The sequence below is a fragment of the Plasmopara halstedii genome (assembly GCF_900000015.1).
Source record: "Plasmopara halstedii genome assembly, contig: Scaffold_323, whole genome shotgun sequence".
Taxonomy (NCBI): Eukaryota; Oomycota; class Peronosporomycetes; order Peronosporales; family Peronosporaceae; genus Plasmopara; species Plasmopara halstedii.
The window spans coordinates 2,471,008-2,487,240 of NW_020187244.1; the positions used below are offsets into that span (position 1 = coordinate 2,471,008).

The 16,233-nt window shown below is 45.1% G+C and overlaps 3 protein-coding genes across 3 annotated transcripts in view; 2 read left to right on the forward strand and 1 right to left on the reverse strand.

Moving 5' to 3' along the window:
• Positions 1 to 2,292: 2,292 nt before the first annotated feature.
• On the forward strand, positions 2,293 to 2,513 carry PHALS_08973 (uncharacterized protein; the record flags this gene model as incomplete). Its single annotated transcript, XM_024724418.1, has 2 exons — positions 2,293 to 2,319; positions 2,373 to 2,513. The coding sequence occupies 2 exons, from the start codon at positions 2,293 to 2,295 to the stop codon at positions 2,511 to 2,513; spliced, it is 168 nt and encodes a 55-aa protein (XP_024575297.1).
• A 2,561-nt stretch (positions 2,514 to 5,074) lies between these two features.
• Positions 5,075 to 11,029, reverse strand: PHALS_08974 (hypothetical protein F443_04461; the record flags this gene model as incomplete). Its single annotated transcript, XM_024724419.1, has 1 exon — positions 5,075 to 11,029. The coding sequence occupies one exon, from the start codon at positions 11,027 to 11,029 to the stop codon at positions 5,075 to 5,077; it is 5,955 nt and encodes a 1,984-aa protein (XP_024575298.1).
• A 5,144-nt stretch (positions 11,030 to 16,173) lies between these two features.
• The window catches only part of PHALS_08975 (uncharacterized protein), a gene marked incomplete at both ends in the record, with an annotated part of 508 nt that continues 448 nt past the window's right edge, over positions 16,174 to 16,233 (forward strand). The window contains one exon of the mRNA XM_024724420.1: positions 16,174 to 16,193. Coding sequence (XP_024575299.1) covers positions 16,174 to 16,193 — 20 coding nt within the window. The remainder of the gene's footprint in view (positions 16,194 to 16,233) is intronic.

Sequence of the window (16,233 nt, forward strand, 5' to 3'; positions counted from 1 at the left end):
TTCCTGTCAACCAAACTGAGTATCCTACGACACGTTCGCGATGCGATGGCTGAAAGCCAAGATATGCAGAAAGAATATGCAGATGGAAAAAGCAGAAGAAATGTGAAAACCGTTGAAGTCAGCGCCCTGGTTTTATTAAATGCTAAAATCCTTTCTACACATGCAGTTTCGGCTGTCTTTAAGACAAAGATCCGTCCACGAATTATTGGACCGTTTAAGGTCGTGGATAAGCGAGGCCTTGCGTATACGCTTAACCTTCCGTGAGAATGCAAACCCACCCGGTGTTTTATGTGGGTTTGCTCAGGCTGTACCGGGATCCAGCGCAATTGAAGACAGAAGCGTTGGCGCCGGAGCGGTAACCACAGACGCCCGACCACCCAGAAGCTAAACCAGCAACTGGTTCTAACCACAGAGTGCAACGATCTTCGTTTCCACCGGCGCAAGGTGCTCCACCGTCGCAAGATTTGACGTATTCGACTGCTCGACGGTAGAAACCCTCCGACAGAGCGCGAAGATTCTCAACGTGAGACAGTCGGTGGCACCAAGAGATTCAGATACTCGAGGTCTTACGGACAGCAGTATGCGGTCTCGGAAAGATGCTCGGCAGAATGCCAATGACGACGGACTTTTACCTCCAGAGCTCGAAGAGCATCGCGAGTCAGCGAACAGCGATCGATCAAGTCGTCATCGGCCGCCGCCGACTCTTCTCGATGAGAATGGTGGCATCCACTACCACGTGGAACGCCTTGTGGGTCGACGTCGTCGACGGGGTTAAACCTAATATCTTGTGATGGCGGGGATACCTCGACTTCGAGAGCTCGTGGAAGTTTGAGGTGCCACTTCGGCAAGATTACGCAGACGTCGTGAACGCTTATAATCAGAAGAATCATGACACTTCTCGTCGTCGTGCTCCCCGCGCTTCTTGTTAGTAGCCCGAGAAGCCATGAGCTGAGCTCAAGTTATAGCCTTGAGCTGCTGTGGTCGTAGACTTACCCGTGTGAGAAATCACAGAGCTCGCGGGAGCGTGACAGATGATTCCAAGCATCGCAGGGGAATAATACGCAGTAAGTCGGTGTTGCGTCTTGAATTTGGCAAACTCAAATCTAAGATGGCGCTCTACGCGCACGTCCACTTCCTTGTGGCTGCGCTGTAAGGTAGACAGCGAAGAAAGTTTCCAATCCATCGCCCAAGAAGCTCTCATCTGCAGTGAATTCGCCAGAGGCGAACACACATAAATTGTCCGCATTGCGGGTACAGGAGCGCCTTCTCTTTGAATTTGAAGTCATGCGCGGTACCTATCCGACGGATCTCTTGAGGTACCAAGAAGCAAGCTCGGAGAGCTTTTCGCTGGTCAAGCTCAGCTTGTGTCGTGGCCGGGGGCTCGACTACGTAGAAGCCCTTCGATCAAGAGATCGCGTCTTTCGCTACAGTAGCGGGATCCGCCGAGCGAAAGCCGTATTTCACATGAGGGTCTAAGACCGAACGTGGATACGAGGGCATGAGAGCCGGCCTGTTGGCAGCCTCCAACTGCTTTTCCTGTGCCTCGTCGAGGCAATTGATAACAATACCACTTTCCCCGGAAGTCGAGAGGTCGGGGAGCGGACATAGTATCCGCAAGGTTTGAGCTTGATGCACGTTGCGCCGTTGGCGCACCTCATCTTCCTCGTCTCCCCATGCTAGATAAAAAGTATCCGACTCGTAGTCGACTTCCTCTAAATCCTCGACGAAGAAATTCGTCGCCCGTGATGGGCGTGTTGTACGAATCTCGGTTGCCGAGGGTTGGGTATTCATGATTTTGATGGAGGAGAGTGAAACGGGGTTACACGTATCCTTGTATGAAGGGGTGAGTCACATAAGTCTGTGTGACCGTACAAATATTTACACAAGGTGGTGTATTTACAAAAAATGTGTGGCTACCCCGTAACAAGAAGCCACTACATGGCGGGACTGCCACTAGTTATGCATATTAATTAGGTTTTACTATATAAAATTTGTATTACTGTATTGATTTAAAAAAACCTAAGGCTTCAGACATTTGCGGCTCTGCCGCAATTAAAACAATTAAATACGGTTTACATCTTGAACGAAATGGCCTGTTTACCTTTGTTAAGGTTTTACGTACTCTCGGTGGTAGCGGATTGCAATTCGCTACGTTTGTACTGGTTCTTGTAGAGAACGTAAGGTAGTCGACCTTAGTTTAGCTTTCTCTAAGCAAAGGGCTACGGCAGCCCGCAGCATTCTGCCTCGACTAGCATTGTTTGAAATAGGCTGCAAAGATTTGGTACCCGCGCAATGCCGGCGAGATTGTGGCGTATCTGCGTATACTTTACCTTGCCAATTTACTACCTTATTTTCTTTGACAAAGCGTTCAGCCTACGACGGCCTTAATCCCACAGGATTCGCTTGCATGCTTTTTCCAAACAACGCGTCTTATAAAGGAACTTTCACCAGCGCCAACGACACCCATGTTTACGTTTGCTAGCATCATCTTTGAGCACTACTGGCAAATTTGATGTGATTCTACACATCCGACTCCCCGTGTCCTGCACGATTATAAATAAATATATCATCTAAGAACGTTTCTGCATAGTCATTATGTGACAGTGCCTGTGATATGACCAGCCAAATACAAAATATACAACTCGGAGTACTCATCGCTGTAAGATGTATATCACTTAATACCAAGAGCATTTAATAATCATAATCAACTAGGTCAAGAAACCTGAGCATAGTGCGACCGGTCGTGCTGCTCGACAGATCAAATAGCGTTTTCGTCGGAGTCACGGATGCATTCACATTTTGCTGCACATATTTCTTCTCTTGCCTTTATTCTTTTCTAACGCAGATTGTCCAGCACGAGTTCAACGAACTGCTCAACCTCATTATACCCGATTCATGTTATGCACGGAAAAAATCAATGACCTCGCAAAATGTTCCTGAGCTGCAGTAATTGGTTGATGAAATCGATCTATTTTTGGAAGCACCCCTTCAGTAAGAAATAACATGCGTGATTGGTTTCTTGTTATCACTTTTAACAAATGATAAAAGGAACCGCACATTTTTCTGCATATTCGCGCCCAGTTCTTTGCGAGTGTTTTGTCTTTCATGGCTTAATGTTTTCTATTTCTTTGAAAATACCCCCAAAAGAAAATTAATGAGAGCTTGTGCCGGAGGTGTCAAAGGGATCCTTTTCACCCCCCGTCACTCCGTACTTTTTTTGAAGTCACGGAACCGTGGAGTCTCATTGCTTCACGAGATGGAAGCTATCCGAGGTAAGGTGACTCATCAGTAATATTACAACGTGAAAAAGATAAAGATAACTATTTTCAATGCCCTAAAGGCCTGCCTTTCTGGCTTATAGTAGCTTTGAAACAGCGCCGGCTCTGGCACTAGAAATACATCACACACAGTCGTCGCCCTTGTTCTTTACCAGCTCGAGGACAGGAGGCACCAGCTAACAGCTGCAATTTATCGTCCCACAAGCGATACACTCTTGGAACCACGACAAACCGTCATGCCTTCTTGCCGCACCAGAAACACAAGCATAAACCATCGCATCTTACCTCTCATCCTGAGGTCACTTTCATTGTCGCATCTGCTTTCTGGGCTCTGTACCATAAACTAAGCAATATACTTGCTGAGTTATTCGGACAATTGCAGATCTTGCATCAAACTTATTGTAGCTCCACTCCACACCAAAAAGCCGTATTCGTTATGAAAGACGTGGGTCATGAATCACCAAAGCTACACCAGAAGAAAAGGGCGTGGTACCTCACTCTTTTTTATTCCACAGATTATGGCAATCCAGTTAACCTCTACCCAGAAAAACTCAAATTCAAGTCCAGATCTATAATACTGTCCTCAAAGTCTTCTTAGTAAGCAGAAAAGCTCAAAAGAACCTTTGTTTTTCTTCACTAGTGTTCATGGCGCAAGACACGCGTGCAAGATGTCTCTAAGCAAGCTGCACCTGATATAAGCGTTAAGATGGTAGCTTTGACTGTCTCCAAAGAACGTCTACCATGGCGATAAAGTCCGCGATTCCTGGCCATAGCCTGCTAATTTCTGCCTCGCCTGACGGGTTGACGTGAATACCCGGTACACCCGATTACACAGTGCGAACACGTGCAAGATAGCTTGCTCTAAAACTTTCCAAATCGCAAATGCCTCTTCTACAGATGAACTGCACGCAGGTGTCTATTTCCCCGCCTGGAATTCTAAAATAAAACTCACATGCCTGGTGCGCTATTGCTTTGTCTGAAGCACTGCTAAACTGATAGCCGTCTCAGCTTCTCTCGGCATAGATTTGATCTGTCACACTGACCTCACAAAACTGAACACTCAAACCTAGCAGTCACGCGTTAGGTGCCATTCGTGCTTCTACCTAAGCTTGATTACGCTTTCTGAAGGTGATCGCATTCAGATAGCTGGGGATCGCATCCAGGCAAGCGATTATCGCTTTCGATTCTTTGGACGCAAAAAATGGCTATCTATCACCTCGCGACTAATTAAAGACATTAAGGTATTTAGTGTGCTTGATTGTATTGAGATCAGATGGTCGGACAACTCGTGTTCCGCCCTTACAGAAAATACAGTCCGTCACTGCTCGGACGTCGGGTTGACTTCTAGTGCTTCCGAATGCAACGGGGTTGCCGTGCAACGTGTATATAGAAATCACTAACTTGAAGAGTCCGCGTCGGCAGCGCACAGGTTAAATTTTTGTACGCTCCAACCGGAAGCGAAGCCGAGAGCCTCTTAAGCTAATCACTGCTTTTCCTTACTCTTGTTTGATTTTGAAGAATCACATTTCAGAAATAAGCCTATTTAAACCAATTTCATATATTTAGAGTATATGTTTATAGCACGACATGAGGCTAGATCGTATCATACTTTGGTGCCCGCGAGCAACCTGTATTAAATCGAAAGCTCGTCAGCTGTACAAAAGTGTAATGTGCACGTAAAATAAATACAATATCAAGACTATGAGCTCGTCTTTCGCATGCAGCAATATTTGTGTAAGAGGGAAATGTTGTACGTTCCTTAACGCTTGGTTTAACATACGATCCTAGATATCAATTTACAACGAGTCCATATGCGTATCAAATTGAGATCCTCGTACTAACATGTGATTCTGACCTCCCACTGGCACTCCACAATCAGGGCACCGCGTTGCTTCCATTGCCATTCCACACTCGCCGATCGAGTACGGGTGACCATTTTCGCAACGATACCAGTGACCTGATCCGCGAAATTCCGCTTGCATAGCAGTCTTAATTGCTTTCATTTCAGAAACTGATACTTCTTGATAGAACGTAGCATTCCTAGCACGGCAAACAATAAGCTCCAAATGTTGTTCCAGGTTTTTGATATCGTGTTCATGTTCAGCCAAAAAAGACATCGAACCCGTTTTTAATCGCTTGATCTCGACATTCATGTCGTACGCAAGCCGCTCAATTTCTTCCGTGCGTTTTTTATGTTTCTTGATTTCAACAGACTCTTTAAGTTTTTCTTCTGCATTCGCAATCAATATTTGCACCTTAATCAGTCGTGCCTCTCCTGCTTGCTTTCCATGCGACCCTTTTTCAAACTCATCGATTGCATCTTGAGCATACTGTAAAGCTTTAGCTTTTACTTCGCCAGAACCTAAGTTTGAAAGTTGAGCAGAGAGAAGATTAAAATATCCGAGAAATTTAAACTTTGAGTCGGGAACAGGGACGGCACTTTGGTCAATGACCACATCGCCACCACCTTGCCCACCCTTCGCTTTTGTTAATAGCGCAACACAAGCCTCATATATTTTTTGACAGGGCGGTCTTTTCACATTTGCTCCAAACATACGAAGGTCATGCCGCAATGTTCTATCACTTCTGAGATCACCGATCTCCACCACTTTGTTTGTACGCTCTTGTAGTGTCATCAATAGATGGTGCGAGTGCAGAATAAAATTCTTTTCTGCGGCGTCAATAGCCGCTCGCTTCGTGATTCGACCATACCGACGGAGATTTCGAATGGGTTTCTGGCAGTTTGGGCACCGAGGAGGATCGAGATATCCCTCAGGAAGAGGGCCAAGCGGAATTCCATTGCTATCAAAAAATGTACTCAAGTGCAGAGTGCCATCTAAGGTCGCCATCGTGTAGACCATTGAGCAGCACGGTAGGACAAAGATTGGGTCTTCATCTGGATTGATCTCTTCATATGTCTGGAAAAGAATTAGATCTGCATTTCGTTGTCTTATCGTATTATCACCACATTCGTGGCAAAACTTTGGAGTCGGGCAGTCTTCGCCACATACGCTCGGACACTGGTGGCCACATTTTAGGTTCTTTAAACATCTTTGGTCACACAGGCGTCGAATACAAGGAGCCCCACAAGGTAAAGAGCAATCCCCACAATGTATACAACTCCAGCTGCATTGTTCAGTACAAGCAGCGCAAGGATTACTGCACACGTGCTTGCACGACCCATGCTTACAGCTGAAAACATCACATGTGTGTTGACACGGAGGACACGGTGAGTCGCTATGGCAAACTTTTTGACAACAATGGCAACACGGTAACTTCCGCTCACATTTTTTTTGACATGCGCCGTGTTCCGTAGGATCGATAGGAAATTTTAACTCTTGATCTCCCATGCTCGCATCGAGAGTCTTTTCAATGCACTCGCTACATTTGCGAACGCACGCATGGCCACAAGAAAGCGCTTTTCCGCATATTCGACTGCATTGCATCTTTTTGGTGCTACATGCGACGCGTTGCGTGTGACCGCACACAGGATTAACCTTATCAACTAGTGCCTTGCACAATAGCTTTGACGGCATCTTAGCCTCAAAACACCTTGCATTGTTGTATGTATGACCACAAGGCAGGACAATTGCGCCAACAAGCACTTCGCATCGGCCACATGCATTGCCGCAGATATCAGGACAAACATGACCACAACCTTCTTGTAATCGTGGACAGGGCTGTGTACAAAATACTGTTCTGTGAGATTGTTGATCGATGTGGCACAACTTTGGACAGATATGGCCACAATTCGGCAATCTAGTGCCACACGGCTGAAGACAGCCGCCATCTGGTGCTAGCAACGCAAACGAGTCTGGAGACTTCGCGACACGTTGGTACTCGGGATGTTGCTGACAGTACAATGGCAATCCATCACCAAAGGAGCCATCACTATGCAGTTGATCGAGGATTTGCTGCCACAATGGAGACTTTGCACGTAGCAACTCGCCCTGTCCAACGAGAATCAGTCCATGTTTTGCTCGGGATAGAAGAACATTTATTCGGTTTGGCGTTTTCAAAAATCCAATCGTCCCACTACCGTGTGCGTCCTTTGTGCTACGGACCAAACTTACCAAAATGACAGTAGCTTCTTCTCCTTGAAAGTTGTCAATTGTAGCCGCACGAATGGCACCTGACAACTCCTTCTTGATTGCTTCAAGCGGTAAAAGATCAGTTTCTTCGTCCTGGTCATCGTCCACTTCATCATAAGTGCGCTGTATCTCCTCCACGTCGCGCTCATTCAACTCAAGAACGTATTGCCCCTTTAATGCAGATCGCAACTTCATTAGCTGACCAACGTATGGCGTTAGTATCGCGATGTCACTGGAGTGGTATCCCTGCTGCAAAAGGTACTTCAGAGCTGCGACGATATACGCAACTTCGTATGTATTCGAGTGAGAGCGGGACGATGCACCTAAGACCACAAACGCACCGTCCTCTGGGTGATTGTGACTCACAAAGTAAACGTCTTTTTTCACACCACGGAGACCTGGATAGTTTAATGTTTCTTGTGCATCACGCAGCTTTGGATAAAAAAGCATGCGAATTAGCTGTGAAATTTGCGGACGCATGCGGTGTTGCTCTGTCAGCATCCAGAACGGCAAACCTGATGATGGCGCAACCAAACGTTCAAAAAGAGATATGTCGAGCGCAAACCGCTTGCCAATCGAGCTATCCACGCTTAGATTGTGGTCTGCAACATGTGGACGCAATTGTTGGTGATCCCCAATCAACACAAGCTGCTGACAGGACGGTGACAGGCAAGTGATCAGCTGCGCTTCTAAAACTTCGCCCGCTTCTTCGCAAATCACCACTGGAGGTGCAACAGATGCGATCTTCTCTTGATTTTTTGCAACTCCGGTTGTCGTCATCCCGATGATCCGGACATGTTGGAGCACGCCTACATCTGCTTGATGTCGGACCGTTTGAATCTTTGTCATTGTCTCCATGTATGACTTCTGGGCTTTGATTAGCTCTTCAACTAAACCACTTCGTAGCGCTACGGTCCATTCCGCAAGTGCATCACGACGTGCTGCCAGGCTCCACATCCATACATTTGAATTTCGCGTCCACTCGTTGGAAAGGGTCTGGCGTCTAAGGAAGTTCAAGTCTTCCCCTTGAATCCAATAGTCCAGTATATCATCGTATCCCGCAACTTCCCAGCCATCTTCGTACAGCTCGGAATTGCGCTCTGCAAACGAGTCATAGATATCTGGATAATGGGTCTCGAGAAACCATTTCAATGTTTTCCACGTTGGGCGTCGAGTCTGTGACTCGAGGGCTCGCAGCGCGGTAGCAATAGCGTCAGCATTTTGATCAAGTGTATCGTATAGACGTTTCAGTTCGTATCGCTGATAGTTTCGAGGCAAGTTATTGAGATTGTACTTTTCCAAACGTGGCTCCTTGCACTGTCCTCCAATACGCACAAGATTCGTAATCCCAATGTCCAATAGATGACACAAAAATTGATCCAGAGCATGATTCGTATAGCACACAACCAACACCGGCGAAATCTTGGCTTCGATGATGATGTTTGTTAGCATGGATCCAATATATGATTTTCCAGTACCAGGTAGGCCTTGAATACACGCGACGCGACTGCTTAGCGCTTCCACCAGTGCCTTTGCCTGGTCACGTTCTAATGCCGAGTAGCGAACTAGCGCAGCCTCACAAGTATCACGAGAATTTTGCTCTAGAGGTTTCAAGTGTAGTGACTGCGGACGATCAACCGCCAAATTAGGATACGTGCGAATTACCGAGCTGAGGTCAAATGTAAAGTTATCGGTCAAACAGTAAAGTGGAGCTTCCATATCAATTGCTCCCTGTCTCGGTGCCGTCTCGGGGGCTAAGTACTCGAGAAATGGTAAAATCGATGGTTCCAATGTCTGTAGCGCACGCAAAACTGGTTCATAGGCGATGTAGAAAATCTTATTAAATTCCAAAAGCAAAATACGGCACTGGGGTCTTATAGAAGACGAGTGTTGCCACAACTCGAAAAGGGTGAAATCCTGAACCTCAAAAGGCTTCAATGTTATTTCGGCAATATCCTTCACTAAGTTATCAATCTCACGGGAGACAATCTGGCAAAAAATGACTTCCAAACTTCCATCGATGTACGCGACAAGTGCTACCATTCCATTATAAGGGAGTCGACCCGTCTTTTCCCAAAGCTCTTTTCGACTTTTGTTTTGACCTTTAAGCTTCTTTCCAATCATTTCTGCGGTGGACGGCTGTTGAAATTGCACATTAATGCAAAGTCCATGACGCTCAATTCGGCGACCGCTTTCTCGCTCGCTTCGACTATTTGTATGTTTAAGCGGCATAGAAGTGTTTAGAATTGGATAGATATTGTAATCCACGTCCGCTTCTCGAAGGCGACCTTGAGCAAGTTTTTCATCGCCTTCCATGAGACGGTATTTAAGGTCTTGTAAGCAAGTCCGAATGATACCACAAAAATCTTCTCGATACAGTCGAAAGTGGGTGTCCACCCAGCGCTCGGGTCCAGGTGGTAACCAATGCGCGTTTTCATGAAAGGGATAGTTTCCGGGTAATAATGGAGGTTCGCGTGTCAAACACTCTTCTGTTGTTGGAAGCAGTTGGATATCTCGAATGTCGCAATGATCATTGTCATGTCGAGGACCAACGGTGCCGTCTTCATGCACCTTTTCTCCGGGCATCTCCACTTCAATAACGTCCCAAGGTTGCGCCTCGTCCCAATCTCGCTCCAATTTCTCTTTTTTCAGCTTTGAACCAACTCGAAGGCCATGCTCTCCCCGTCGAATCATCTGATGCAGTCGCTTAATTTCTTCTTTCATCATTTTGAAACACAGGTTCGAGTCAATTGACAAATCACTTTTTTGACATTCTTCGATCCACGCGGACGTCAGTGCGTCCAAGAAAGTGACTGTTGTATGAAAAGTGTCTTCATAGATAAAATCCTTAAACTTGTTGCCTAGCAAGTAGAGTAATCGAATAAAAGGAAGACAAACTTGCGTAAAGCATAGAGGAGCGTATTTTCGACCATCTGTCTCGTGTAAGAAAGTCGCATGCGACATCTCGTTGTCTTCGATGCTATGACGATCTACAATTTCTTGTAAGTGGTCGAGAAACAATCGAAAAAGCTGCACATGAATTGTTCGCAAGTAGGCGTAAACGTAATTCGCTTCATCCATATGCTGGCTAACCATTTCAAAGCGTCGCATAGTCAACATTGTCACGAAAGGCACAAATCCTCTTTGAAATGACACGACAGTGCGTCGTCTACCAGCATCGACATCATATTTGAGATCCAAAAGCTCCTGAATCACGACAACTCCACGTCCTTCCGTTTTCCCAAGCTCTCTCACGAATTGTGGAGCTAGATTGTCCTTAAGAAGCGCATGTAATCCAGAATTGATAAAGTTTAGCGCCTGTGTCTGGCTATTAATCTGCCACACATTGGCGAGATCAGATGGCATCAAAAAACCTTTCCACAAGACTTCCAAACGGTCTTGACCAGGCCAGAAAACCACCAAAGCATCGGAATGACTTGAAAAGAGAGAACCTGACGTTAATTTACTTGCTAATTCCACCTGTAGCGTCCCCAATGAAAACGGCTTATAGACGATAGGATTGTTAGCGGAAGATCCCGGAGCAACGACCCTATTTGAGCATGCAGATGTATCGCAATCTCTTGAATGAGCAAACTTACAAAACTCTCCAAATCGACATTTGCCAGTACGCTCGAAGTATGAACAGAATTTAGCTGGCATGGTTTTAATCGGTAGGTGCCAAAATAAATATGAGTGCTGGTCGACCAGGGAGGGGACGATGAAAAAAATGCAGAGCAAGCTTTAGTTCACCGCGTCTGATCTGTGTCACACTGCATAAATTATGTATTGCTGAAGGCAATTTCATGACAGTTGTAGCGTAACGCAGTCCGAACATTGATACAATACAAAACATTTACACTGTCGCCACTTTGTATCGTCTATCACAACATTCATGTTGCGAAAGGAAGCAAGACAAGGCATAAGGGTTGAGTCTGAGCATTGTCTATTGAATCTATAACAATATCAACTTGAATTTTCGCGCTAATTCGTTGACAATCGAGACTAACGGTAGGTTGAGCGCTGGCACAAGTGCAGCTTTAACTAAATGATGTAGCCTGACTAGAGACATGACCCAAAAATAATTTCTTTGTGGATATTACTTCCTTAGTCCAACCAACCCTCTTGTTGACTATTTTTTTTCGGGTGTCTGTAGGATTATCTTATTCTGTGCCAACTGGCTGCAATGTGTGTCAACGCTGATCGTAACCCTCCGCTCGGCTACCAGCGTCAATAGAACTTGAGTTCTGGCCAGTCTGCTGAGGCAATACCGACTAGTAGCTTAAACAATCTGATCGGCAGCGCCACTGCCAATTACAGTTCGCTGACAACACCAGCGTCGTGTTACTGATGCTGCTAATACTGCAGAGTAAGCATTTTGTATGGCAAAGCGAAATATGCATATCGACACTTTAAAGATTATGCGGTACACTCCGATATCCGTTTCACTCAATGGTCATCACCTATGGAATAGCTCTTTGCTATCTAACGAAGCCGCGCTCTGTCGCTTCTTTAGATTTCTATCCTGTTTATGATGTAAACATAACATTTATTATCAAATGATTACCTTGTCAATTTGAGAAATACTGTTTCAAGTATCTGCAATGCGTGAATTTTGTAATAAAAAAATATGTGTCCTTACGACAAATTGATGTAATTTGTCAATCAATAGAATTATCTCAATTTGAAATTTTTTCGATTAACAAAAGACAGCTACAACATATGTGCTGTTAAGATCTCTTTTGTACTTTTATATTAAGGCAGCTTGCTACCAGTAAAATGACGAATTGGCCAGGCCAAATTCATCAGGTGTCCTTCCCAGCACTTAGTCTCCGAATGAAGATGATTCTAGTTGAGTTAGTATAAAGTCTCGAAATGTAATTGATCTTGAAACAAAGCGAAAGGCTTTGTGCATAATTTCTGTAAATATGACGGTATCTTTGGTCATTCGGGAAGGTTTATAACATGTCTGCGTTTGATCTTGCATCGTTTACCTATTGTGGATAAGAGATCAATCGTTTGATTCATATCTACAAATCGAGACTCCTGATTTCAAAAATTATCTCCTTTTTGACGACGTTACAATACCCAATCACTCCTGACTTTAATTGCTTCATAACGATGGTTTCTCAGTATTATAATCTGCCGTGTAAGCTGGAAAGTCATCTACTGTAACTGTGTGCCTTTGAGCCCTAAGGCTCTAACGTCATACCAGAAATAAACCAGAATTGTGTATCGGGAGTCGCCGCATTCCACTGTTGATAATACCATCAGATAAGTTGATACAAGGGAATACTTGTATGCACTTTGAATATTTGACGTAATACACATTTACACTGCTTTGTAAGCAGATTAGCCAAATGAAGATGATGGGTCCCGTAATGGAAAGGTCCTTTTGTCGCGTAGTCTCACGACAAGCGTTACATATTGTTATCTATTGATTATTAGAAAACCTGAAATGGGTATTATCCTACACGTAAAGTATTTTTTTGAAAAAGTTAAAAAAAGCTAGATACCTTTTCTGTCGAGTTCGCTCCTGGATGGGCATACAAACTCTGTGTGTTGTAAATAACATTTCTTTGGGCCAAAGGTTTTCGGTGCCAGATGCACAATAATGCAGTCAGTCCCACGACCGAGTCGTTAATAGTTTATATCCTCTGTGAGGATGCAAGACGAACTGTTCAATCTGTTTTTTTTGGGTCGACTGGACACGCTTGGAACACATATGTTTCTTGCTGCACTTAAAAGGGTCAGCAATGGACCAGAAGCGGTAGCTTGAAGGCATTCACCAACACTGAAAATGCGCTACCGAGACAGTATCTGTAACACCAGTTAAAGCACAAATGACGTCCAACGTGAGGCTGATGAAGATGAGCGTCAAGCCTTGTGAAAACGGAGTGGATGAAATCTTTTGCTGGGTGAGAGGAGTTGGGATAGCAATGATTCGACAGAATACACTGCGCCGAGCTTCTGCACTTTACTCCAAGTGTGAGAATAATTGTTTTGCGCCTAACAAAATTGACTCCAAAGCGCACTTAGAACAATATCTCTGTCGATGAGGACTTTCCGACATGGGAGGTTTAGAGCGACAGACGCTGCAAAACCTAAACAGGTATATCGAGTGCGTTCGAAGGGGTTGCCACTCACCACAAGAGGCAAGACCTCGCGGTGATGTCTAGGAATACGAAACTCTCATCACCACCATGACATCGAACCTTCTCCCGGAGGCGGTGACGGCTACCTTCATGAATGGAATCCAGATGGGAGTGTCTCACACCGAGATCAATCACGTCCATTCTGCCTTCCCGCAAAGGTGGTGTCTATCGCGTTAAATACGGATAACACTTTCTGTGCCGCGAGGGCCGGACGAGGAACAGGGAACAACTGAAGATCTATGAGCCCACCAAGCCACCAAAAACTATATACCCAGTAATGCTGAGGAGAAATAAACGATCACTTGGCGATCAACTCTACTGCACTCGCAGGTATCTAAATCGTGATAGTTCAAAACACCTGCTTTTTTGTGTCCAATGGGTATGAATGGCGGTCTGTCACGCATGGTCGTCCGACCTACCTTACGCGGTGAGAGGTCGAGTCTCGGTAGGCAAAGAGCGGCTTCATTGTAAACCTCTTGGTTCAATTGCACCTCGCTGGGGTCGTGACCAATGGTAGCCATAACTTAGGGGTGCAACTCTCTAACTGTAATGGGAGATTTGCTGTCTTTTGATATCAACGTTTTGGGCTTGGTGAAACCGTCGGAGGTCTAGAAGATTCAGGAGCGTCGTAACGTAAGTATGACGCACGACTGACAACCGCAGTAAATAGTTAATGGAGGCATTGAGAATGAACACAATTTAATTGTGGCTTGCGACGGGATACAAGTGAAAGATTGAAGGCTCTGATAAACATCTAAGCGAAGCTTAAGGAATCTGACAGGGTGAGATGCTGTCTTGTTTCTGACCTCAATTTGAGATATGATCGTCTAGTTGTAGGGTAGCTGAAATTACACGAACAATGGCACAACAAAGAGATGAAGGAGCTTGGTGCTTTAAACATCTCCAGTGAAGCTTTAAGCATGAGCACATCTCTGTCAGGGAACAGAATAGCTTATGAAGCCGGCACGATGCTGCAATAGCTTCTGTGCAAGACATAGTAGTGTTTGAATCATTCCGAAGATAGACACTGCTAAGTGCCTTGAGCATAGTTCAGATGGCAGAAGTAACGGTGAGCCACAGTCTCAAGATGAGACGGAGGGAAGCGATCGTATTTCTTGTACTCTAGAGTGTATCGGTGATAGGACGGGGACGAATGACTGTATGTTACGTATTGGGTGTCAGCGTCAGGGTCGATGGAGCTATAAAGCGATTGCAAGTAGCAAGTAGAATGGCCGAACCCTGACGTAAACCGCGATAGCTCTCTTGTCACGAAATTTATAGCTGAGTCAGCAATACCGTCTGGCGGGAACACCATGTGTCCAGTGAAGCTCCTTGTTTACGTAGCTAGATACATAATTGATGCTCTGGCTAACGAAGTGACAGGGGTCGTTCTTATGTGCTGTGAGTCTATGTGCAACGAATTGCAAGGCGGAAAATTCACCAAAATGGTACGGTTGGTACCGAGGAAATAACTGAGATTACCATTCGACATAGATGGATATGGCAATTAAGACAAACGTAGAACATGAAGAGCGAGGGTAGGACAACTTCCTCAGAAATCATATCAATGTCTCAAGTCATGATTGAAGGAATGTCACAACGAAATTAGGATTTAAGATCCGTCACGCGTGATGTCTCGGGGGTGGAGTGCGTCATGAAAGTAACTTAGATTACGAAACCAAATATTGTGTAGCACTTCGTAAGTCCTTTCTTCGGGAATATTATGATGCCTGCTCCGCGCGATGAGCGAAATGGTTCTAGTGAGAGAGCGTAAATCGTCTCGCTTGGCGCCGACGTTTGTGTAAGAAAAGCGAAAGGCACGTGGCAAATCGTGCATACTTATAACAAGCGCCATAATTGCATAGTCTGCTGTACTTTGTTAGGGGCCCTTAGGCTAACTGACAAATTTTATAGCGACATTTCTCTCCCTGCTGTGAGCACACAGATCGAGATGCTTCGGTAGTAGTCATTGCCGCTGCGTCAATCTGAAGCGTCCGGTTTCATCAAATTTGATGTAGCACGTCTGGAAGCGCTAAAACGCATAGCTGGTGATGCTACAAGGACTGTCTAATGCACAAGATACGTTCAATCGTCGGGTGACAGAGCTTTTTGGTCGCATCGTGGCTCTGAACAAGCCGTTTTTGATAATATGTTTGCCCGAAGTCGTGCAGAGTTCTGAAATTCGGCCGTGGATATTTATATATTTTTATATATACTTGCGTAAGTGCTTCTGTATACGCGCGTAAACAAGTCTTTCTCCATTACGGATAGGTGTGTCTTTGGCAAAATTCTGAGCTGCTTTATCAAGAAGCATTAGTGTGGGCAGATCTCGCGACGATTGGAGCTATTTGAATTGAAAAATGCATCTGTAACTACGGGATCTTAGAAAATGTTTAGGCTTAGCTAACGGCCTGTACAATCATAATGCAAGCTACTCCGGTATGGCACGACTTTTCCCGATATCCGTTAAAGGGTGTCAAATAGTGTTGAGATAGAAGAGGAGCCTTTAAGACAGTAAGAAGAACTCAGTGCATGACGTAATTCTAAAGCTATCAAGCCTGAATTGGTCATTTCATGTCGCAAGTGAACGCCTCTGCCATCTCCATAGGCTGGGCTTTACTACAAAGAAATACAGTAGACTCCCGCTTAAATATGCCAATTGATCCGGTACGGTTTGTGCGCACTTAACTGGTAGGTGCGTACTTATACCTG